Source organism: Aethina tumida, chromosome 4 (assembly GCF_024364675.1).
Source record: "Aethina tumida isolate Nest 87 chromosome 4, icAetTumi1.1, whole genome shotgun sequence".
Lineage (NCBI taxonomy): Eukaryota > Metazoa > Arthropoda > Insecta > Coleoptera > Nitidulidae > Aethina > Aethina tumida.
In genome coordinates this window covers 11438514-11465226 of record NC_065438.1, presented here as the reverse complement: position 1 = coordinate 11465226, position 26713 = coordinate 11438514, and the positions used below count along the sequence as shown (strand labels likewise).

The 26713-nt window shown below is 28.4% G+C and overlaps 2 protein-coding genes and 1 non-coding gene across 3 annotated transcripts; 1 reads left to right on the top strand and 2 right to left on the bottom strand.

Annotated features, from left to right (window-relative positions):
- Positions 1 to 1956: 1956 nt before the first annotated feature.
- Positions 1957 to 2029, bottom strand: Trnav-cac (transfer RNA valine (anticodon CAC)). Its single transcript has one exon. It is a non-coding gene; the product is annotated as a tRNA-Val (tRNA).
- Positions 2030 to 16251: 14222 nt separating this feature from the next.
- LOC109600616 (uncharacterized) lies at positions 16252 to 16879 on the bottom strand. Its single transcript, XM_020016790.2, has 2 exons — positions 16772 to 16879; positions 16252 to 16720 (listed from the first exon to the last, which is right to left on the bottom strand). Exons 1-2 carry the CDS (start codon positions 16805 to 16807, stop codon positions 16337 to 16339), a joined length of 420 nt encoding a protein of 139 aa, XP_019872349.1. The 5' UTR covers positions 16808 to 16879; the 3' UTR covers positions 16252 to 16336.
- A 142-nt stretch (positions 16880 to 17021) lies between these two features.
- Positions 17022 to 17880, top strand: LOC126265358 (uncharacterized). The gene is made up of 2 exons (XM_049966481.1): positions 17022 to 17178; positions 17397 to 17880. The coding sequence occupies exons 1-2, from the start codon at positions 17146 to 17148 to the stop codon at positions 17775 to 17777; spliced, it is 414 nt and encodes a 137-aa protein (XP_049822438.1). The 5' UTR covers positions 17022 to 17145; the 3' UTR covers positions 17778 to 17880.
- Positions 17881 to 26713: the final 8833 nt, after the last annotated feature.

The following is a 26713-nucleotide window of genomic DNA, read 5'->3' as shown; positions in this document are numbered from 1 at the left end:
TGTCATTAAATGACAAACGAAATTCTTAGATGAATTTGAAGTGTTCTTTTAATTAATTTAAGGTTAATGAATATACGTTAACCATATTTATTTAAAATAACAATATTAAATTTTTTTAAGTTATTATAGACATTTATTTAAATTGTTACTGCTTCCTCAAAAAGGTGTATCCAGAATTTATGATTACCACTTATTTAAATTATCTTTTTTAAGCTACAAATATTTTTTGGATCTAAAATAAGGTTACATCATTTATTTTGAAGAGATTTAATAAGATTTAAAAAATGGACGAATCCCCAACATTTCTCTCAAGCAATGATAAAATTATCATAAAATTTGTTGGGTATATTATCAAATTAAAAAAATAATTAAGCTCGTACATTTTTTCAAAAAAGACGTTACAACCATTTTTCAGTAACATAATAATTAGTTTTGTATTGGCTCATTTATGTTTTGATAATTTGCTACGCCCCTGTGCTGTTCTCCTGTAGGCCCTTGGGGTGTTTGGCGATTGTTCACGTTAAGATTATGACAGGAGAGCGGCACACCAACTAAATAAATATTATTGTGGGAGCTTTATTATACGTCGAGCTTCTCGCACAGGAAATTACAAATTATCCAACATATCGCAGGTATTTAATGAATTCCATCATCACGTGAGCAACATTTATGTACCAATTTGATAAATTTCTCTAATCAAGTCTAATTCAATGATTTTCTAATAGTTTATTTTTCTACTAAATCTTCCATCAATATCAGTATCAATTTGTAGTTTGTAGGTTGTAAGTATCACTGATGATAATAAAATTTATTTTCCAATAATTCTTTGACCAATTAAAGATGTAAGTAACTAAATTGGTTCCAAAATTAGACAAATCTTTGTAGTATGCAAATGTAACCTGAAAATATGTTTGAATAGATATTTATTTATACATAATTCATTTAATTTCTTCATAAAACTTGTATTAAGTACATACAGAAACACATTAATATTCCAACCAATTATCCAAAATTGAATCGATGCAACTCTTACAGGTACTAATCTTACCATCTTAAAGTTTAGCTGGAATTGCATAGAATTTGATAATCCCTCACTCATTCACTTAACCAATACAAAAGAAAGATGGAAATTTCCGAGTTCTGGAGTATTAACAAAATCCATGAAGACTTATTCAATTCAAAGTAACAGGGATTAAAAATGAATAACTTGTTTTTGTGAAATAGATGATTATTTATTAACTTTAAATTTTACTTGATTACAATTAAAATAAGATAAAGGTAAATCAACATAAACAATTAAAAATGACCATGTCAGTTATAACAAAATAAGAATCAGAAATGTTTTAGCCCGTATCGAGAAAAAAGTCGTACATGAGTTAAGTGATGATAGTCCTAATAAAACGGATCGAAATATTTCGCATTGAGACGACCCACATTAAGCATAGCAGATAAGAAAGGGCCGAAGTTCCTTTTTGGACCCGTGCAACCGTTAATGGCCGGTATGAATCGCGCCTTCTTATCCATGACCTACGCGTAAACTTTTTCGTTGCGCCGACTGAAGGGGGGAAAAAGATGGAATTAATGCGGCAAAACGAGATAAAAGAATCCCTTGATGGGCCAAGTGCCAAAGCCTGGGTTGTTCACTTTCGCGACACCACCTCCTTATAGGGAGCCAATGTTCGATAATTAGTTCAGAAGATTTTCAAAGAGAAAAACTATATGTCACTTGTAATTGATAATAATTATATTACAAGTATTATTAACTCTTCTTTTCCTATAGAAGAACTTTCAAAATTGAATTGATTTTTCAGATTTTAGATATTTATCGTTTATTTATTTTTTATAAGCTTCATTCGTACCTCTAAAATATTATTTTATTCATTTAATTCATGTAAATATATAGTTACAACAAAACTAATTTAATATTTATTAGATAATTTATCTGTAAAAAAATAATGTTTCCGCCCGGGATCGAACCGGGGACCTTGTGCGTGTGAAGCACACGTGATAACCACTACACTACGGAAACTTGTTGTAAACTTTTATCTTAATATTACATACTTTCTAAGGAATTTGTTTATTTGTTGTTTATTAAAAATAACACATTTTATTAATGATATTAAAGATAAAAAAATATTTGTTTCCATTTTTTCATTTTAATTTGTAACAAAATAACATCTTTTTATACTTTTGATGATTTGTTTAATATTCATTAATATTAATATTTTAGTCCATATACAGTGTGGCCTATTAATGATGGGAACATTAATTTTTTTATTCGATTTTAATGAATAATATCATAAAAGATAACTTTAAGAAAATTTATATTCCCATCCCCCCTTTTACATATTGTAAAGTAGAAAAAGTGATTATTGAAAAAATAAGAATACTAAAATGTTATATATGTACTTCTTCTGATCAAGTAAACTATTAATCAGTTTAAATCAATTTTAAATTTGACTGTTGATTATAATTATTCACTTCTAAAGATATTTGAGCAATATACAAAATATTCTAAACAGCATTTGATAATTTCAACATTTTATTAAGATTCAGTTAATTTGTTTAAATTTTAAATGATATAATAAATATTAATCTAAAAACAATAGAATTTTTATATCTGTCCAAACTTATTTATACCATATTTTCCAATATGTTTTTCAAAGTTCCTAATCAATGTCTTTTATTTTTTTTTGTAATCTGTTACAAAAAATATAAAGTTTTTTATTGTCTACCTGTTGAACCACTATTTACTAAAATCACATTATAAATAAAAATGTTACAAGTTTGGTTTTATCTTAAATGGGTACACTAGGTTAAAAATACATTTGGTATGTTTTTTAAAATTGAAATAAACTAAAAAATAACGATTATTGAACTACCTCTAACTAATCATTAGGTAAATTTCATAAAAAATGTTTGTGCATATAATAAATATTACTTTTTTCTGATGAATAATTTTTTCTGATTTACTAATAACATTACTAATTAAATTCAATGGAAAACATTTTTTTTTTTTTGACAATCTCTAATCAATTTTTCTAATTTTAAATCTGTCAGAAATATGTTTTTATATAATTTGAATAAAATAAAAATCATAATATTAAATCATTATTTAATATAAAAGAAATGAATTAATAAAAAAATAATATTCACAAAGGAAGCAATATTTTAATAATAGTAAAAATTCATTGAAAACAAAAAAGAATAAATTATTATTATTATTAAAAAATTACACAAAATATGTATATTACTTCTTTCCAGTGAATTTATTGTATATGTTTAGATTATGAAAAAGTCAAAAATATCTCAGAATGTCAAGTCACATAATTTAGTTGAAAATTGTGATTTTCTGACTTTTTTCTCATAATATCTCATCAATTTTTCTAATTTTAAAAATGTTATTGTTTTAAAAATTTAAATATAGTAAAATATAACAATAATTACATTACAGGCCCTCCTTAATAATTCAAATGAATGTGTAATTGTTTGTAAATCAAAATTTGTTGTTAAATAATTCATGAACAAAAAGAGAAAACTTTGAATTGACCAAAAAATATAAACATTCGCAACGAAAAGACAAATTAAACTTTTTGAATTGTTTCCTTCTCTATTTGTGCTTTTATAACTACACAATTTTCCGGTCTAACTTTGCAGCACAACTGGCTTGTTTTACTGCCTCGTTTTTATTTGTTTATTAGATCAATTCTTGTGGCTATGAAAGGAGCATGTCCACAAGCTAAAAACCATAAATTGAACTTATTATGAAGAATAGTTTTTTCTTCGATTTCACATCAGAATTCCACATCTATGGTGAGCAACACAATAAAATAATTTGTGAATTTTCTTTTCCAATCAATCCGATGATCGGGACGCGTATGCTTATTTAGTAACCACCCCCGTGTGTCCCGTCCCATCGTACAGACGCAGATCTGTAATGCGATAAGAATGTTTGTGTTGGGAAAATTTTAACAAGTAACATTGTTAAATTTTAGATTTAGTGCGGGTGATCGGTAAAGGGGTCACATATTTGGGATTTCTCGACTACTTTGATGATATAAAAGAAGCGGATAAGTTGATTTGATTGAATATTCCAGTCACTTTTCCTTCCTTTAGTTTCAAAAGACCAGTCGTGTGTGTGACACGGCCCCCTTTTTGTGGGGAGTGTGTGTGTTTCTCGGAACAACTGGCTCGCCTCCAACCTTGACTGAAAGCACCGAAAAAAAGCTGCCGATTTCGTCAATTTAATATGTTGATGAGGAAATCGTCAAAAGTATTTTCGAAGCTTTTGGACAAAAAGTTTTTGAGATAAACAATCGGATTTTGGATGTTTGAATTAAATTTTTCAATGAGCAAATACTAAATAAAAATAGACACTGATAAAAAGCTTTTTGTATAGAGAATATTTAATCCCCTAAAATTATTTACCATTTATTTATGAACCCGATAAATTATTATTACTCATTGAACTGAAATGTATTATATTCATTCATTAGAATTTTAAGCGTTTTAACTGAAAGCCAAATAGGTGAATGTATACAAATTCATATGATAATAAATTGTAGATATTTATTTTCATACTAAAATTTCGGCATAATTCGTCAATTTATTTATTAGATTACACAGCCAGAAATATATTTTCTGCATAAAGTAAACAACTTAATCATCCGAGGGGGAGAGATATGCGCACTCGATATCAAAATGCATGACATTTTTTACTACTCACTGTCAATGGACACAATAGGAATAATTTATGCATCAATTTTCACGGAAAGTGAGAAAATGTGTTTTTAATGCGAACCTTTCCGCTCGTTATAAATTATGCAATCAAGATTTGTTTTGATATGGATGTCCACAGTCCAACGTTCTTAAAACGCCATCGAACGAGGATGTTTCCTCCATTTCAGATAACTCTGAATATATTATATTTCACCGTCCGTAACTGTCAGTTTTTGCATATGCATAATGTGTTGGAGAATGGAGAAATTAGTTTTTTTTTGGTTGATAAAAAAATGTCCAAATAATTTTTTAAAATAATTTAAAATTATTGTAATAAAATTGTTAAAAGGAGTACATAACTGTTTCCTACAACCTTAATCATGTTCAATTTTTTAATAAAATTAGTCGGTTAAATTAATAGATTAGACAAGAATAAATTTGTATAATTACAAACAACACAAACAAACTTTACGTTTGTGTACTGGCAAATTTATATAAATAATATAATACTTCATTTCCTCAATTCCAAATAACTGTTAATATATATTTTACCATAATATAATAATAATATTTTGGAAAATGGTAAAATTATATATTTGTTAGTTTCTTCAAAAAATGTTCTCTTATATTATTAAAAAATTTTAGATGTGTTAACAAGCTACTTCAGTTAATTGATTACTGAAGATATATTTTTAGAACCAGTTCAGAAATAATTTATAAAATGTAACTAATTTTAGAAAGTACCATTACCTAGAACTTCAGTGAATATTAATTTTTGTAGATTTAAATAAATACACCCAACACCAACAAATGTGTTGATAAGCAATTTCAATTAATTGATTTATGAAAATATATTTTTATGATGATGAAAATTTTGAATTACTATTGAAAAGCAACTTTAATTATCTGTTTTATGAAGGTAATTTTTAGAAACTAAAATAACTAAATATTAAAAAAGAGTTAATTTTTACAATAGTTTATTTTTTATAAATAAAATTTGGAAAATAACTTATTCAATTTATTTTGATATTTTGATGAACGTGGATTCATCTATTTCAGATAATTGTGAATATATTGAGAATTTTGAACAACTTTAATTATTTGTTTTATGAATGTAAATTGTTAGAAATTAAGAGATAAAACAAGATTAAAAATGAATTAATTTTTACATTAGTTTATTATTTTTTATAAATAAAATTTGGAAAACAACTTTATCAATTTATTTTTGATAATTTGATGGACGAGGATGATTCTTCCATTTCAGATAACTGTAAATATATTTAAAATAATGAAAATTTTGGATAACTTTTAAGAAGTATTTCTTATAAACTGTTTTATGGAAGTAAATTTTCAAAAAATAAGAGGGAAAACCAGATTAAAAAATAATGAATTTGTACAATAGTTTATTATTTTTTATAAATAAAGTTTGAAAAACAACTTATTCAATTTATTTTTAATAACTTGATGAACGGGGATGCTGCCCCATTTCAGATAACTACGAATATATTGAGAATGAAGACAATTTTGAATAACTGTTGATAAGCAACATTTATAAAACGTTTTATGGAAGTAAACTTTCATAAACTAATAGAAAATAAAGTAAAAAAAAATTACAATATATTTGTTTATTATTTATTTAAATACATATTTTAGAAAATAAATTTAAATTTATTTATTTTTCAATTTTTAATCATTAAATCAATAAATGGATTAGTTAATTTTGCCATCAATATATATCAGCAAAATTGATCATTCAATTTGTTTTTGATGACTTAACGAACGAAGATGTGTCCTTCGATTCAGGTAACTGTCAAAGTTGAGAAGCAACTTTTATTAACTGTTTTATGAAAGTATTCAGGAACTAAAAGATAAAAGATAATTACGAGAAATCAATTTGTACATTGGCAACCAATATCACCAGAATATCTATTTATATTTGATGTTCATTTTCCTGTTTGTAATTGGGCACAAAATTAAATTATATTTTTATTAAGAACAATTTATTAAATATTTTATTATTTATTTATATTATTATATAAATTCATATATTTTACAATCAGCTTATAATAATAATTGGACAAGAAGGGAACTTGAAATTGTTTTTAATAAAATTATAATTTAATTTTGTGTCCAATTACAAACCGGAAAATGAACAAATAACCGTTAATTTTTGAACTGCGTCCCGATTAAGCCCTTCCATTGGATAAAATCCGGTAAATGATCCCTGTCCAAGGCGACCGCCACCATACATTTTGCATTTTGACGATTACCTTTCGGAATCCCCCGGGTGCGACCCGATAAAAGATATCGTTAATTCGTAATACATTCATGGGCGAACCAGCACACACACACATACACACCGGTAGGACGGGCGCTGCTGAAGATGATACAATATATCCATTATCAACCCCTTGCGGTGCCGGGGGTGGCCACGATCGCCCGGGGACGGCACTGTGGACTGGAGGGGGGCGACGACGTCGGGGACGAAGGATTCGCAAATGTGCGCTTTGGGCATCTTACACGTTTCACATACTAAACAGGCCTCTGCGATTATACACGAAATATTTTCTCGCTATTTTATACACGTATGGGCTTATAGTTTATATGAAGAGGTATTGAGTGTGGCGCTTTTGACAAGGGCCGCATGCCGTTTACACAAACATCCGCTATTTATTGGACGGTCCAAGACAAAGGCGTCTGTTGTACAAACATTATGCCAGAGGACTTTCCCATGCAGTTTATCTATAACCTAACTGTATACGATATTTCAAAATTTATGACTTGCCAATAAACGTTCTTAATATTCTTATTTTCAAACAACAATATTAATTACATTATTAAAGTAGTTATTATTATTGAGGTAAAATTAAGTTAATGGAAAAAATTTAATTTATGTGTTCAAAGCTCAATTATTTAAAATTTTATTTTATGTTTTTTGATAATTTTTTAAATATCTACGATTAATTATTATTATCATTATTATTAATATTATACACTATAAATTTTACACAAATTTATCCAGCTAAAAATATTCACGTCTAAGAAAAAATAAACATTATACTCCAGAGAGAAGGGAGATGATAATAAAATGAAAAATCAAGCCTTAAATAAAGTTGACGACGTTGAAAACTCAAGATGTTCCAGAAAAATGGTTTAAATCTTATGAACAAATATGAAACAACACATTCATTTGGAAATACAATAAGAAAACATCTTAACAAAAGACCAACAACTCCTTTTATAGACAAACAGATTGGAAGAATCAGTAAACGAAACCTTTCTTGTCTACTAGACAAATAATGGTTGGTTATAGTTTGGGGTTTCTTTTCTTGACCTGGTATAATATCATTACAAAAAATTATTGGTAACATGGACATGAGAGATATAAGAGAACCATTTGTCAACGATAATTTACCAGTTACATGATTTTTTATGTATGATAATGATCTGAAACATACCACCACACATGTTCAAAAATTGGTAATAAATCAAGTTGAACTTTTAAATGGCCAGATCTAAATTCAATTGAAAATTTAATGAACAAAATGAAGACTCGATTAAAGCACCAAAACAATCACTTTAGATGAAATGTGGTTATTAAAAAATACATATTTTTGAGCCAAGAATAATAATGTTAATAAGTTTTCGTAGATATTTCAGGAAGATTCAGATATATCAAATTGCGGTTTGCGGCAATCAACGTTTCAAAAAAATAATAAGCTCAGGAAACTTGAGTAAGTCAGTTATTTATATATTCTGAAAATACTCGTAACGGCCAAAATCAATCAATATGGAACACCCTGTGCAATTGTACATACGACAACGACAAAACAAATTTTATATATTTGAAATTTGAATTGAAAAGAACCTTCTGCTTTTTTATAGTGGTATGAACGGCAGATATTTAGGTAAATTAAATTACTTAGTCAAAAACGTTTAATTTCCCTTCATCCTTAATTAGAATAAAACGAATTAAGTTTAATCTTCCCGTAGTCTTTTTGTTCGATGCGGAAGTAATCCCGGCAGGAATCGGCGAAAAACATCGGTCGAGTGGAGAGAAGTGAACGGACACCCCTTCCACGCTTCCGGGCGTAACGCAACCCACCACCGCCGTTATACACAATATAAGTCAAATAACCCCGTGCACAAGACAATGAGATAGTGTTACATACACCGGTAAGTCGTGCCCGTTTTGCGGGGGGCAAGACACGGCCGGGGGACGCGGGGGGTGGATGCGTGTCAGCACACACACACACACACATACACCCTCCTAGGCCTCTAGATCAATACCTCAGGGCAGCTTCGCTGGACCCAGGTCCACCAGCCTACTTTACATTTCCCCACCCCCGACGTCGCCACGTCCCCCGCCGCGGAGAGACGCGCGTCCGCCGGTCGTCTCCGTTCGCCTCCTGCCTCTGCCTCCTGCCCGCCTAACTTGGTACTCCTGCCCGCCGCCGCCGCCGCCGCCGCTTACACTTGCTTGCGTTGCTCTTGGTCCTGCTGAAGGGCACGGCCGCTATTCCACTTTGCGGTACAAAGGATTTTCGTGGAAATCGCTAAATTGACTTTCTTGTCTTTTAACAACTTAATTGATGGGACAAGATATTCTCATAAAATTTAATCATTATTTTGAAGACTACTTTAATTATAATTTGTTATAATTTCTAATATCTATATAAAATGTCAATTTTTTCTTTAATTCAGGAAAAACATTACTTCATCAAATTTTTTTAACAATTTAAATGCAAATTGTGGTTTCCATTTGAAATAAAAAAGTTGCACATATTATCTCAAAATATTATAAATATTAATTTGTAGTAACTATAAATATTCTCTAAACTCTATTCCAATTTTGTAATAATAGATATAAAATTTTAAAAATAATATAAAATTGAAAACAATTTAATACTTTACTCATTTTTATATTATTTAAAAAAATAATATATTGTACTTTATAGTTAAAAAACTGAAAGTCCAAGACTTTAATTTCTCACTTTCTTAATATTGAATGACAAAATGCTAAATTTAATTTTAACAATGAATTATTAATATTCTATGGTATAATTTTTAAATTACATTACTCAGATAAAAAAATAAAAACTTCTAAATTTTATTTTTGACATCTTTATATTAGAATTAAAAAAATGTTTTTTGTTATTGAATATTTAAATAGATCACAAATGTTTAACAAATTTAAATTTTTAAAAATAATTTGTGGTAAATACAATTATCCTCTAAAATCTCTTTCAATTTTGCAATAATAGACACACACACACAAATAATGAAAAATTGAAAACAATGTAATACTTAATTAATTTTTTATAAATTTAAAAAATGATAAATTTCATTTCATATTTAAAAAAGTCTTTTAAGATATTAATTTTTCACTTATTAAATTTGAATGTCAATTGACTTTAAAATGTTTTAAATTAATTTTTAATATTCTGTTATATATTAAAAATTTAACTTATTAAAAAAAACGTTTTAAACTTTAAATTTTAGTTTTGATTTTATTTTTGATATATTCATCATATATAAAATTAAAAAAAATGTTTTTGTTACTGAATATTTAAATTTATTTGCTGAAAAGTATTTTAAAAATAATAATTTGTATTAAATACAAAAACTGAAAATAATTTAATAGTTATAATTAATTTTTATGAGTTTAAAACATAATAAATTATATTTCATATTTAAAGCAGCTGAAAATTCAAGATATTAATATTTCACATTCTAAATTTAAATGTGAATTGGCTTAAATTTTTAAAAATTCTGTTCTGAAATAATAAATTATATTACACAAAATAAAAAAGTAAATTTTCTAAATTGAATCTAATATTGAAATATTAGGTTAAAAAAATATAATAAATTATATAATAAGTTTAAAAAACTGAAATTTCATATTTTATTTTTTGATATACAAACATCTAAATTTAACAAAAATGTTTTTATTATTGAATGATTAATTTCCATTGACAAATTCAAATGCTTAACAAGTTCATTACTTTACAATTAATACAATTTGTAAATAAAACAAAAATTCTCTAAATTCTATTTTAGTTTTGTTAAATAATTTCTAGAATAGTGAAACCTTGCACGCAATTAAATATTAACAATTAATAATAATAAATTAATAATTATACTTTTTGAAAAATTATTAATTATTATTTTTTGTTCACTCTTAAATTCGGACATTAAAAAACATTTTCGTTATTTCCAATTTCCATTGACCAAACTACTTCAAAATGACAGATAGATTAAATTTTTCAAAATATCAGTTTGAGGACAACACACAAAATTCGTAAGCTCTAGTTCAATTTTGTTGTCAAATCAGGGGAACTTATTGCCGTGGGGAACTTTTCTCATGTTAAATGCCCATGGGAAATAATGTCCACCTCCTCAGGAACCATTCAAATAATCCCACGTCAATATTTAACAAATTAAATTAGCTTCACTTCTCAAATTTATGAACATTAACTGAGTTTATTAATTTTTTATAACTTAATAAGCAGTTTCCAAGTTTTATAGTAATTTTTTGTTGTCCTTTTTTACTTTTGAGTTGAAAACTAAAATAAAAATTGAAGTCTATTGTGATTTACAGACGATTTGTTTGCGAGATTGAACGAAAGCTTTGTGTATTGACCGTATTTTATATGCAGATAAACTTAAGGCTTTTACAAAAAATCGTTCTCAATTAAATTCCACACTTGCCATATTAGAAGCGAGATTAGATTGTTGAAAGTATTAGAGAAGGAAAAGCCAGTCGAGTTAATAAACCCAATATCGACGCGGAGTGGCGCGGCAATATTTCACTGTAGTAATTAATTATCATCCATTCCTATTCTGGTCGAATCAGGCCGCGCTAATATATAATACAATATTTTGAGGAAAAACACTTTGGCGTCGGTGCCGAACTCGACTACTAAGTGAAGCGGCAGGGACTGGAATTGCTACTTAGTCGTTCCGTAGTGATTCCAGGTTATTCCCTGCTGACCATTTAGCAGGAATGAACGTACGGACGGCGAACTACAGATCGGCCATAAGCAGTGGCGGCAGGAAGAGGGAACACACGCATCCATCGGCCACGGCCACGGCCACGGTTTGTAAGAGTCGCACGCGGCTACTGAGGCGCTGAGCTTTGCAGTGTTATTAGATTGGATTGGATAGTTTGGCTACAAGTTTATACACACCTTGGTTCACACTTTACTTCCTGCTTAATCCAATATTTTTTAACAAAAATGTTTGCTACAGATTGATCTGTAATCAAACTTGTTAGTCAAATTTCTTATTTTATAGTTATTATCATTTTGATCAATTTTTTTACCCAATTTCTACAAAAATAAATAATAGCTATATGAAAAAATATTTGGGCAATATTTTGAAGCTTTCTTTGAGTCTTTAAGGCAACATGTTGTCTCACATACAACATAATTTCTATTGATTAAAAAAGCTTGTCTTTGAGTAATATTTTCAGCAATTTGAATAATTTTTGAGCAGTAGATGTTTTACCCTCTTGATTGAATTTTTTCATATTCTTAAATTTGAATGTCAGTTGTCTAAAAACTCTTTAATGTTTTGTATTTAATTTTATCAATTAATTTTTAATATTCTTTAATATATTAAAAACAAAAATTTCTAATTTTTATTTTTGACACCCTAATATTAGAAATAAAGAAAATGTTTTTGCTATTGAATTTTTAAATTAGAATATAAGAATATTTAACAAATTTAATTTTATTGAAATTTTATAATTTGTGGTATTCTATAAACTCTCTTTCAATTTTGTAATAATCGATATAAAATTTCAAAATTAATGAAAAATTGAAAACAATCTAATACTTACATTAATTTTTATATAAATTTAAAAAATAATAAATGTTTCACATTATTAAATTTGTACATAAATTGTCTAGAAACTGTAAAATATTTTAAATTTAATTTCCTTAATTAATTTTTAACATTCTTTAAAATAATAATAATTTACATTACTCAGGTTACAAACAAAAACTTCTAAATTTTATTTTTGACACCCTTATATTATAATTAAAGAAAATATTTTTGTTATTGAATATTTAAATTAGAATATAAAAATATTTAACAAATTTGATTTTATTAAAATTTTAATTTGTAGTATTCTGTAAACTCTCTTTCATTTTTGTGATAATAGATATAAGATTTTAAAGTTAATGAAAAATTGAAAATAATCAATTTAATTTTTATACAAATTATAAAAAATAATATATTTCTCACATTGTTAAATTTGAATATAAAATAGCTAAAAATTTTAAAACATTTTATATTTAATTTTATTAAATAATTTTTAATATTCCTTAAAATAATAATAATTTACATTACTCAGATTAAAAACAAAAACTTCTAAATTTAATTTTTGACACCCTTATATTAGAATTAAAGAAAATGTTTTTGTTATTGAATATTTAAATTAGAATATAAGAATATTTAACAAATTTAATTTTATTGAAATTATAATTTGTGATATTCTCTAAAATCTCTTTCAATTTTGTAATAATAGATATAAAATTTCAAAATTAATGAAAAATTGATAACAATCTAATACTTACATTTAATTTTTATATAAATTTAATAAATAATAAATGTTTCACATTATTAAATTTGTACATAAATTGGCTAAAAACTGTAAATTTAATTTTATTAATTCCACAGATTAAAAACAAAAACTTCTAAATTTTATTTTTGACACTTTTGTATTAGAATTAAATGTTTTTATTTATATTATGTATTATATATATATATATATATATATATATATATATATATATATATATATATATATATATATATATAGTTTTGACGTCCTCTTCAAAATTTAGAGAGAACACATGCACGACAGAGACAGTATAAAATTTATGGACTATATTTTGTTTAAGGGAACTTTACTACTAATTTAAAAAAAAATAGATAATATGAAATTAACATTTTCCTTCATGATCATACTCCCCACACTCTTCATTGAAGAATCCTGTTCCAGAAACAAAAGATACTCTTTTTCTAAGTGAAAAATAAACGTATTTAGCCATACTTTTTCCACCACTGTACATTTCCGGTACTTATTTAATGTTGATTGAAAGACTCTGTCATATTCATCATACCTTTCTCCTCTTAAGGAGAAATATTCTTAAGATAAGATTAATTAAAATGAAGAATGGTTTTCGATTATTGGAAAATCATATTATGAATGTACCAGCCGCCATATACACACATGCACAACAAAATGTTAATCAAAGGAAAACCCATTTAAATTTCCAGCAAGGGAGTATTTATTCGTCGTCCGCCCCTGCGCCAGGAGAACGATATCTGGCGCGAATAAGTCTTCCCGCTATCATCGGAACTCGTTAGGTCCGATGCAAATCTCGGCTGGTAGACTAGCTACCGTCCGATATATATTATCCACCCCTTCTATCTTGAGCATGTTAGAGTCCAGGCGGGCAAATGAAGACCGCTGGTCCGCGGCGAGTCCTGCACGCTTGAAGAATAGTCCGAATTTGCATGGTGCTATCTGTGCTGATATATGGGGGGGCGGGCAGGCCTTATCTCCGCTGTCCACCGCCCCTAACGGCCACTGTAGCAAGTGCTAAAGTTTAATTTATATCCCTGGCACTGCATTGTCACGTCTTACAGATCACTGGGGCCAGTTATTCCTTCCTAGTTCGTTTATGCCGCTATTAGTTAGTCCGGCGGAGTCCTGCCGCTGCCACCGCTGCTGCTGCTGCATGCCCGGTGGCGTTTTCATTTGCATTCAGGACTTTACTCTGCATTCAGGACTGCACTGCACTAAATCGCTTTAAGACCTCGTTTTTATGCGAACAAATATTTTCCTATATTTTTTTCGTATAAGTGTTTTTGATTACTGTTGGTAGGTTTTAAAACTTAAAACAGGTTCCAGACTTAATTAGTGGTTGTTGGTAATACTCATCATAAATTAATTTAACTTAGAAACTTTTCATATATGCCCAAATTTAGGCCCATTTGCTAAACTTTCCTTAGGAACTTGATAGTGAAAGGGCTCCAGTAAAAGTTTAGGTGCTATAGTTTGAACTTGGATAACAAAAATCTATAATTAACGTCAAACAACTAATATGGTAATAATCAAGTTCTACTCTGGTACGTTATACAATTATCGTAGTTTCTGTATTCATTACGAATATATTATTTTTTAAAATAATATGTAAAAACTTATCCTGAATCTTCTATTTTCTAATTTTGAAATATAGAGTTCTTTAACTAATATAATTTAACTAAAGATTAACATTTTTACTACTTATTTTAAAAAATAGTTAATATGAAATTAACATTTTCCTTCATGATCACATTCTCCACACACTTCATTGAAGAATCTTGTTCCAGAAACAGAAGATTCTAACTCGAAATTAATTAAAAAAGCAAAATAAAATGCTAAACATTTAATTTTCTAAAAAAACATGAATTATTAACATTTTTACTACCAATTTAAATAATATAGATAATATGAAATTAAAATTTTCCTTCATGACCATATTCTCCACACTCTTCATTGAAGAATCTGTTCCAGAAACAGAAACTATTGGTATCTAAGCAAGTTATGTATGAGCCAGACTTCCCATCAACATTATTAGGACCTGGAATGTTTTCTCCATTTTCAGTGTTTATTGGATGAGCACGTATAATTGGTCTTATAAAATTTGTTTAAATATGTACCTTTATAATAGTCACGACATGGTGTTTCCAAAATGTATATTTAGGTACAATCTAAAAAACAGGTTACCATAAATAATTTGAACGTCGTAAAGTCACTAAAATGGAACCAGAAATAAAATTTTTCATTTAACTACCTTTGAAAATGTAGTGTTTCCAATCTGTAAAATAAATATATATTTATGTTGTATACTCTTCTTTCAACACTCGAAAAATCCTTTATAAAAACTGTAGAAAAAAAACAAAAAAAGCTACAACATTTAATTTTCTAGAAAAGAATGGGCTATCAACAATTTTACAACGAAATCTAAGTAATTAGATATTATGAAACTAACATTTTCCTTCATATATTCTCCACAATCTTCATTGAGAAGCAGAAACAATTAGTACTTTATCCAAGCAAATTTTGTATGAGCCAGACTTTCCACCAACATTATTAGGATCTGAAATGTTTTCTCCATTTTCAGTGTTTTGGACAAAATTTGTAAATATGTACATTTATAATAACTGCGACATGATATTACATTTTTTCTGAAAATTCCTGAAACCAGAAAAGTCCATCCATAAGGTTACTAACCAAAAAAGGCACAGAGATCGCCAAGGAAGAATTCATGAATAACTAAGAAAAATGTGTATTTAGGTACAATCTAATAGAAAACAGGTTATTATAAATAATTTAATCATTTAATTATATTTTAGAATGTAGAAGATACTAATTATGTTGTTTCCAAACAGTAAAAGAAATGTATATGTATGTTATACACCTTTTTTGTTTCAACATACGAAAAAAACAAATAAAAAATGTAGAAAAAAGCAAAATAAAATACTAAACATTTAATTTTCTAAAAAAGGATGAACTATCAACAATTTTACAAATAAATCTAAGTAATTAGATAATATGAAATTAACATGTTCCTCCAGGCACACATTCTCCACACTCTTCATTGAAGGATCCTATTTCACAAGGAGAAACAATTGGAACTTTATCCAGGCAAGTTATGTATGAACCAGACTTCCCATCAACACTATTAGGATCTGGAATTTTTTCTCCATTTTGAACGTTTGGGTCGTCACAAATGTCATCAATGCATTTGGCAGTTTTGTCACATAAAAGGGTGGTCGGATTGAAAACTGTGTTGGATGAGCACGTATAATCGGCCTTATAAAATTTGCTTAAATATGTACATTTATAGTAACCACGACATGATGTTCCATTTTTTCTGAAAATTCCTGAAACTACACAAGTCTCATCCACAAGGCTACTGGCCACGAATGGCAGAGTGATCACCTAGAAACAATTCATTCAAGTAACGAGAAATTCATAAAATTAGGTACATACCAAAATAGGACAGATTACAATAAATAATTTGAACATCGTAAGGTCTCGAAAAAGGAACCAAAAATGAGATTTTCATTTAATTGCGTTTATAAATGTACGTTATCTTGTAGTGTAGTGTTTACAAACTATAAAACAAAGCAAATTTACGTTGCACACTATTTCTTAAACAATAGTCAACCTTAAATCGTACTAAAATAATACATAGATGTTTTCTAGAAGCTTGCATAGAAACAAATTTTCCACTTAAGTGCTAAACAAGGTTTTTCATCTGTTTGTCCTTAAAAAAAGATGCAAATATTTGTTTAAATTTATAATAATTATTTGTGCATCATCGTAAAACACTTCATTGCAATGTTGTGTCTTTCCAAGACAAAATGAAAGTGTTTTTAATATTGTCTTTGTGTGCGGTGAGTTATAAATATGATAAAAACATTCTTACAAAAATATGTTTGCACAAACACAGAAAACATGCAAACTTAAATCATGTATGCTTAACTTTGTGTGTCTGAAGACTTTATTTCTTTTCTTAAACAATTTGTTTTCCGAGTTCCAGTCCGGGTTATTCTTTGAAATCGTCATTTCAATATGATGTACAGTATAAAATATTTTTACTTTTTTTCTTAAGGTTATTGCTTCAACACAAGACACATGTGGTAACATAGCCGGAACGTTTAGAAGGCAAGACTCGACATGTCGCAAGTACTTTAAGTGTGTGAGCTACAATGGAAAAATCCTGCAGAGTAACTACACTTGTCCGACCGGAAAGCCTTTCAACCCCACAACCAAACTCTGTGATCCGAATATGGTGTGTATACAAGATATTTGCTTGCGAGATGTCAATACTGAAGCTGGCGATCTTTTACCTGATCCTAACAATGCAAAATGCACTACTTATATAGAGTGTGTTAGTTTTAATGGTGGCTTGATTCCAATTCTTGAAACTTGTCCAACGGGATATTTTAACCAAATAGTTAGTGCTTGTGTAGCTACGGGGGATTGTTCATGATTATTTTATATATAAAAATAAAAATAAGCAATAAATCATTATGATAATAACAACCATTGTAGGCTATAAATAAAGATATTATTCTATCTTGGTTTAAATTTAATTTTTACATCTATATTTCATACGAGCAATTTAATAATTCTACAGCACCTCACCCCATCCCATTGCAATGGCCTTTAATAAAACACCCTTCCGTTGCAGGAAGGCCCTTGTCCTGTTATTTCTACCCTTAGTGGACATTCTCGCAGTGACTATTTATTACTTATACATACATTCCACTCCGAGTTAGTGTTGGAGATAGAGAAGAGGTAAAACGTTCCCCTTCTGGATGGCCGCTTAGGCGAATACCTCAAATCTCCTAACACTAAAGATAAATAGGGGAACTATACGTATTCTAATTAAATGTTGTGCCTTCATTATCAGGAATGAGCTTATTAGTTTATAGTGTCGAAAAATGTGGGGGGTACTCCGAGTATTGATCTAGCTTCTACTCAACTATAACTAAATGGAAACTGATCAATTTTATTGGTAAGCTGAGCAGCGGTGAGGCCGGAACAGTGCCAGTTTTAAATCAAAACTTGCGTGGATTATGCATGCGGTTGGAAGGGCGATTCGTGCAAGTTCTGACGTTAGATCGATATTAAGCGTGAAATGCGTGAAGTGTATTAGGCGAATTCCGCTGGTCCGGTACTGGCATAGTTAATCTAGTGCCGGTAGCGTGTGTGGAGGAGACGTCGTCCAGTCCGCGGCGCACGTGTTGTACAACGTAGGCCGCCCCCGCCGCCGCCACTTGACGAACCCCTTCGGACAACGGGGGCCGCAACCCCATCTTCGCCATCTCGCTTCTCCGGACCGGAGCCTCTTTGCATTTCAGCGCCGTCACACCGATATACGCCGCAGAACTGACAATGGGCTTGGTTTTTCGCAAAAAGGATTTGCGGGAGATTGTCTAGTTTTTACATGTTGATAATTAGTTTCTTTCCGTTTTCACTTTATGAGAGTCACTTAACAAACCCAAGAAACAACAACACTAAATAAATTTGTAGACTAGGAAGGTTCTTTTATAATTATGATAATTGAACATACATTATATGTTAGAAACAGCCTGCATAACAGTTACATCAAAGTTATCACGTTGAAAGCACCATTACGATCAATAACTATTAAGATATTCAATAATCTGCTAGAAATGAGGTGATTGTAATAGGTAATTTCCTATGTTAACACATTCCAAGGAATTCCTCATTGTAATTAGGCACTTTACATATTGAACAGTTGGAATAAATGCATACAATCAGTGTACCAAAATAGCCCTTAAGAAAATGGCCAATAACCCAACCTAGTTAATAAAGGCATTAACTGATCTCGAGTACTATTATCAGGTCAATAAAACTAAATGAAATCGTGAATCTTGTTTCATAATGGCACATAGTGTTGGGATTGACCATCTGAGAAAGCAAACGATCTGGTGCACTTATCTTTGTTATGCAGAAGGGGGAAGATTAATGTATCCAATAAGATACGTCATGTACACGTACGAAGGACTTTACGGAAATTAATTATTATTCCTTCGTGACATAATGGAAGACGAACGTGGACCTAATATACTCTCATCAACAGATTGCATAATCTATACAGATATGAACAAAAAGTTCAGCCGGCCACAAAGTTTGCCTAACTGTGCAGCATTAAATTATGGACTTTCCGGATATGGAAACGAAGATAAATGTATTATTTGGATTATAACACCATTATTTTCTATAATAAATATTTTCTTCCCTCAAAAAATGGATAACTCCATTAAGATAATGTTTCTTCTTAATCTTCAATTAGTTTTTCTATTTTTAATTTTACAAATAGTCAAAAATACTGCAAAATATATATCATTTAAAGAAAAAATATGAAAAAATATAGTATAAGAAAAAAATCATGAAAATTGTAATTTCTAAAAACATAAGAATCATTAATAATGTTTCTAATATTCAACCTAAAATTAGTATTTACTATTATTTACTCTATATTTAGTTATTTCATTTTAAATTTTACAAATGTTATATATTTATTAAATTTTATAGAAAATAAAATAATATTTATTATTTTAGGAAGTGCATTGTGAGATGTAAGATTTCTTTCAGTAAAACCATTGTTATGAAAAGTACTAGAAAAAACATATTTTGTAGAGAAATTTAAAAAATACAGTGCAGAAAGGAAAGAAATTGTTTATAAAACTATTAAAATACTTCACAAGGTAATGATTACATTTTTTTCTTGATTTAACAATATATTTAAAGAGAAAAGGAAAATAAAATATTAAATAAATATTCAATTTACTACAACCATAAGAATTTTATTAAAATTAAGTATAAAATAATAATTATTCTTTTAGAAAGTGTATTCTGAGATGTAAGATTTTTTTGAGTAAAACCATTGGAATCAAAAATCCTAGAAAAAATATATTTTATAGAGAAATTTAAAAACATATAGTGTAGGAATAAAATGTATGGTTTATAAAACTATTAAAATACTAATTAATTACTATAATAATAATAATTAATTATTAATTACTAATTAAAATAATGATTATTTTCTTTTTTTGATCCAACAACATATTTAAGAAGTTTAAATAAAAATTGTAGAGAAAAGGATAATAAAATACTAAATAAATATTAAATTTTCTAAAAATGTAAGAATCATTAAAAATGTTTCTAATATTCAACCTAAAATTAATATTTACTACTCTATAGTTCTCCCATCTTTTCAAATGTTTTATATTTATTAAATTTTATTAAAATTGAATGTAAAATATTATTTATTCTTTTAGGAGGTGTGTTGTGAGATGTAAGATTTCTTTGAGTAAAACCATTGGTATCAGATATACTAGAAAAAATTCATTTTATAGAGAAACTTAAAAAGTATAATGTAGAAGTAAAAGATATTGTTTATAAGTCTATTAAAATATTACACAAAGTGATGATTACTTTCTTTTCTTGATTCAACAACATACTTAAAGAGAACTTTAAATCAGAATTGTATAGAAAAAGATAATAAAATACTAAATAAATATTTAATTTTCTAAAAACATGAATCATTACCACTACTTACTACTGTTTAGTTTTGTTAATATTGAATATTGACACACATGTGACTTATTGGTGATAATATTTATTTATTTAGGAATATATTGTGAGATATGAAATAGATGAATTATTGATTAAAATATTATAAGTTTATAATCTTCAACTTCATTTAGTACCTAGCACAATCCTTCCATCCCTAATTATTCAAATATTTTATTTATTCAACTTAATAAAATTCAATATTGTGGTTATTTATTTACTTCTCTTCTACTTTTTTCAAAAAGGATTGAGCAAAGCTACAAATTAAGCAAAACCTAACTTGAAACATAAAGCAGGCAAGAGTGTGTGGGGCACAATACGATATCAACCTCTAAGATAATGTTATGGCAGAGCCAAAAACTAGGAATATCATCAGAAACTGCGGGACACGTCTTTGTAGATTTAATTAAACGATCTCGCTATCAGTTATCTTTATGGATAACAATAACTCTCTCTCCGCGTCCTGTCCCTATCTACGCCGAATATCTGGTGCGTAGATCATAAATTAGGGATATAAAAAGCCATCATGAATATTTATGCAATTGAATTGGAGCATTAAGTTCAATAAGCCGTCCCCATTACACACTGATAAGCACACCACTGGTCATCCTGCTCTTCCTGCCCAGGACTTCAACTGCATGCCGCACCGTGCTCATTTTTATGATAAAAATATTATGTGTACCAATTTACATAAAAAATTAAGCTAATTTTGCGGTTAGTTTTATGAATTACACCTTGACCTTTTATTGAAAACACATTGAATGGATCTCTTTCTTCTTTTTTATTTTTTAAACCTGTTGAGTTTATTTTAATCCCAATTAATAATAAGCTCTTTACTACAATTTATTATATCTAAAGACAAATGAAATAAATATTAAATTTTTGGTTAGAAAATGTTTCTTTTTAATAATTAGTGAAGATAGTGAAGATCACTGTGCGTGGGCTAACTAGGTGGGCCGCCCTTTTACATATCCCTGCACATTCATATCACTTACACATTCAAGAAATGCAACGTCGACATTTACAGTTCGGTATCACATCTTTTCTCGGACAATGTTCATTGTGTAAAGCGAAGGAAAATATGTTTTCTGGACCGGACGGCCCCTTTTTATGCGTACGCAAACAATGCCGATAAAATATACGGGCCGGACGAAACTGCACAAATAGAATTAATTTGGTTACTGCTTCTCCCTTTTTTCTTGATTTAGAAAAATATTTTCTCTGGAAATCATGCAGTCGCATCGAACTGTTCCGATAAGCGGCACGTGTTCTTTGTCCTTTGGCGCATTACTTTTTATTTTTATTTTGTCATTATCATTCCCTTTCGATGTTTAAGATAGGGAAACACGGAACAATGCCAATAATTTTCGATATACTTCGCTAGTTTTGCATAAAATTTTCTTTGAATGAATTTAATTTTAATTTTGTTATTGAATCCTGTTTTTTAAAAAATATATATTTTAAATTAAAGATGGCTGAACTTAAGTAAACTAAACTAAACTTTAAAATGATTTGGAAACGTAATAATTTCTATTTATCAATTTTACATTTAAGAAATCGTATTTTTTTTTAAATTTTTTAGTTTAGTTTTTAAATGGTTTAATCCTTTTTTTTCTTCGTATACATCCACATTATATTCTGTTTAGAAATTAGAGAATATTAAAAATTATTATTTCATTTTCTTTAATTGTGTTACATTTCCCATCTTAGACTTTTCCCTTATTTTATACGAAATATCAATCATCAAATATTTTTATTACCCTTTGTAAAATGTAATCAAATCTACATGTCAAGAATAAATGTAAAACTCACACTTTGTTGATTTTCAGTTTTAAAACGCTTATTATTCCTTCTTCCTTCCTCTATATCCTTATTATTTTTGGGTTAGAAATAAAAAAATATTACTATATATAAATAATATTATTTCATTTTTATTATTTGTGCAAAATTTCATTTAACATTCTCCTTTTTCTTTTATTTTATATAAACAAAGAAATTTTTTATTTTTGTTATTTAAATCATTATAAACCTAAATAAATAAATATTGGTATTGTAAATTACATCAACCATCAAAAAAATTTTTTTTTCCTTTGTAAAATGTATTCAAATCTTCATATATAAATGTAAATGAATTTTTAGTTTTTAGACTATTTTATTCTTTTTTTTTATTCTATAGCCTTAATATTATAATATGAAATTAGAGAATATTTAAATATAAAATATTATGATGTTTAGATTTATTTACTTAATTGCTTAATTTTCAGTTGATTTTTTATTATATATGTAAAATTTCGTTTAATATATTTGGTTTTACTCTGTATAAATAAAAGAAGTTCATAGCTTTAGTTGTTTAAACTTCTACACTAAATAAATATTAGTATTAAAAATTACACCAACTACCAAACATTTTAACTTAAAATGTACATATCAAGCAAACTCTATAAAATTTTAAATTTGTAGTTTTTATATCGATTTTTTCTTTTTTCCTATATTTTGTGGTTAGAAAATTAAGAATATTTAAAACTATTATTCTTCTCATTTTTTGGTAACTGTATTTTCAGTTGGATTTTCACTATTTGTTACAAATTTCCTTTAATAGACCTTCTCTTATTTTGTGCTAATAAAAGGAGTTTATATGTTTTGTTGTTTAAAGTACCAGAAACCTAAATAAATATTAGTATTAGAAATTAAATCAACTACCAAACATCTAACTTTTCTTCCTAAAATATAATACAATATACATATCAAGTATACATTTTTAAAATATTAATTTTTATCCGTATAAAATTTCCTTTTATAGACTTGATTTTCTTTTATTTATTATGAACAAAAGAAGTTTACAATTATTATTGTGCAAACCACCACAAACCTAAATAAATATTAGTACCATAAATTACATCAACAAACATTTTTATTTCCATTTTTAAAATGTAATAAAATCTACATATAAAGCTTAAATAAATAACTCACACATTTTTGAAATGGGAAATCATTATTATTTTTTGATCAGAAATTAGGAAATATTCAAATCTATTATTAATTCACCTAGTTGCCACAATGACATATTTTTTTAATTATGTATTTTCAATTAGTTATTCATTTCTTTTATAAAATTTCCTTTAGTGATTTTTATTTCTTTTATTATATATAAACCATTATAAACCTAAATAAACATTAGTGTCACAAATTACATTCTTATTTCCCTTTTTAAAATGTAATAGAAATCTACATGAAATTTCAGTGTTTAGACCATTTTATTCTTTCTTTCTTCCCCTATATTCTGATCAGAAATAAGAGAATAATTAAAACTATTATGGCATTCAGATTTATTTACCTATTTATTTACCCTAATGACCCATTTGTATGCATGTATTTTCAGGCGCTTTTATTTTATTTTATATAAACAAAAGTTTATAATGTTTGTTCTTTAAACCTTTACAAATCTAAATAAAAATTAATATCATAAATTACATTAACTGTCAAACATTTTTATTTCTCGTTTTAAAGTGTAACAAAATTTATATATCAATATGAAACTCATACATTTTTAAAATTGCAGTTTTTATACCTTTTCATTCTTTCTTCCTTCCTCTTTAAATTTATTTATCTAATTTTCACAATGACCCATTTTTTTTTTGAAATATGTATTTTTAGTAAGTTTCTGATGATGTTTATAGAATTTTCTTTTTGTGCACTTGATTTTTTTATTTACTATGAACAGAAGTTAATATTTTGTTGTTTAAACCTTTGAAGACTTTTCAAAAAATTCTGTCAACTATCAAATGTTTTAGTCTCCCTTTGTAAAATTTCAACAGTTTGATCAGATGTCCGCGCCCTAAAACTATAGTTACCCCATAATGCACTCGCAATTTAAACAAAACTAAACAAAGCATAAATAATTGGAAAACGTGATCCCAGCCATCGAAATAAAGAAAGCGCATGCAGCGAAAAGGAGAAGTGGGAACCAGCAACATGCGTTACTAGATGCCGTAAAAAGTATTTTATGGCTGTCAGCTGGACTACCAACAAGGTATTAATCAAAAAAGGACCTTCTTTCCTTCGTCCTTCCATTGCTGACAAATTTATTGACGAATGCAATGTTCGGGCATGTGGGGCACGTCGATAAAAAGGCAACATTATCAGAGGGTTGTAAACACCTTAGCATTCAATTAAAATTATGTTGCTGCATAAATAAACAATAAAATACATTAAGCTGTTCGTAAATGTTGCAAAAGGGACGCGCCCGGTTTTATATTTAGGAACAAACGGTTTATTACTTGTGTCGTGCAATAAATAAAATTGAACAGTGTGTAATGTTGTTAAACAAAGTATTTGGGCTTGTTAAAAATAGAGTCGGTCCGTTATAAGTCGTCACCGAATTACCTGTTGACATATGTTCATTTGTTGCGGTGCGCCAAATGAATAAAACAGCTCGCTCCGAAGAGAAACAATAATTCGATGGTCTGTGGGTGAAATAAACGCGGCTATAAATCAGGATAAAAGCAAGTTCCGTTCCTGTTTTCCTCAGTCCGCTAAACAAATAGGCTTCATTAGACGGCATGTTCTCCGGAGCAGCTGCCAAGTGATGGACCGTATCCTTCTCTATAAAGCCCGAACAGTCGGCTGCCACTTCTTTTTTCCCTCCCCCAGTTCGACCCGAACTCGGAGCGATCATCTTATCACTCGCTAATCGGTAATCATCAATACCGACTCACTTAACACGGTTTTTAAACGACCCGCCGAATACTCTCATTTGTATAAGTGTGCCCGGACTTGTTTTTTTTCGGAGGTGTATTTGAAAATTTTACTTCGACTTCGATTGTTTGTTAGATATTTAGTTTGTAAACTTGGCCAAATCAAATAAGGAGACGTAACGACGGAATTCGCAAACAAATCTAATTCTGACAGTCTCAATTTCTGTTTCAACACTGGATGTAGGTAGGAATTGTGAAAAATGTTGATCAATAATGTTGTACTTCAGTTGGAGTTGTTTAGTTTGGCAATCCGGTAGGAAGCAGGAAACATTGTATTCCTGGACCACATATTTCCGGTGGAAATTTTCGGGAAACCACCCGCAGCAGTATTGTTTTGGATTGTACGTTGGTAGGCCAGGCACGCACGTAATATTTCTCAGGTAGTGTCAGATTACTTCAGAAGTTGGGATTCTCAAACTATTACAAATTTCCCCCATTTAACTACTAAATTATATTATGGCTAGATAGTTGATTGGAACTCGATATGGGAAGGCCCCTACATGTGGACGGATATACTCAGTTATCTGCCAAGCCCTAGACTTAATTTGGAATCGTGCTAAACTTTGACTACTACAGGTATTATGTTTTAATGTAAACTATCGACACAATTTCATTATGAAGTATGGATACCTCATCACTTATTCATCCATGGCTTTTGAAGTAGCTTTGCATTGTTCTTGTTTTGGCCATTCATTGCTTATGGTATAATGTTGATGTTTTCCTTTAATACTCTCATCAAACTTTTTTATAATGATTTGTTTTGTGTACGTTTTATTAATTTTTGATGCCATAAATATTTTACAACAACAATTAAGACAGATGTTGCTACCTTTCAATTCGTACTATTCAATTATTTTGGAGTGCCCATTTTATGAATTTTTGATGGGTTGATGTTGTTGTCTTTGAATTAGTGCTATTTCTAATAGTTTTAGGCTGTTTTTATCAATTTTTTTTATGAGATTAGTACTATCTAAATTGTTTTTTGGACTGCATTTTGTTAATTTTTGATGAGATGATGTTGCTACCTTTCAATTAGTACTATCTCAATTATTTTTGAGTGTGCATT

What these genes read in the sequence shown, in the direction of transcription:
- LOC109600616 (XM_020016790.2), bottom strand. Translation starts at nt 16,807, where the DNA reads ATGTTCAAATTATTTATTGTAATCTGTCCTATTTTG. An exon ending in TTGTAATCTGTCCTATTTTG is followed by an intron (nt 16,721 to 16,771) that starts GTATGTACCTAA and finishes AATTGTTTCTAG; the next exon opens with GTGATCACTCTGCCATTCGT.
- LOC126265358 (XM_049966481.1), top strand. Translation starts at nt 17,146, where the DNA reads ATGAAAGTGTTTTTAATATTGTCTTTGTGTGCG. An exon ending in TAATATTGTCTTTGTGTGCG is followed by an intron (nt 17,179 to 17,396) that starts GTGAGTTATAAA and finishes TTTTTTCTTAAG; the next exon opens with GTTATTGCTTCAACACAAGA.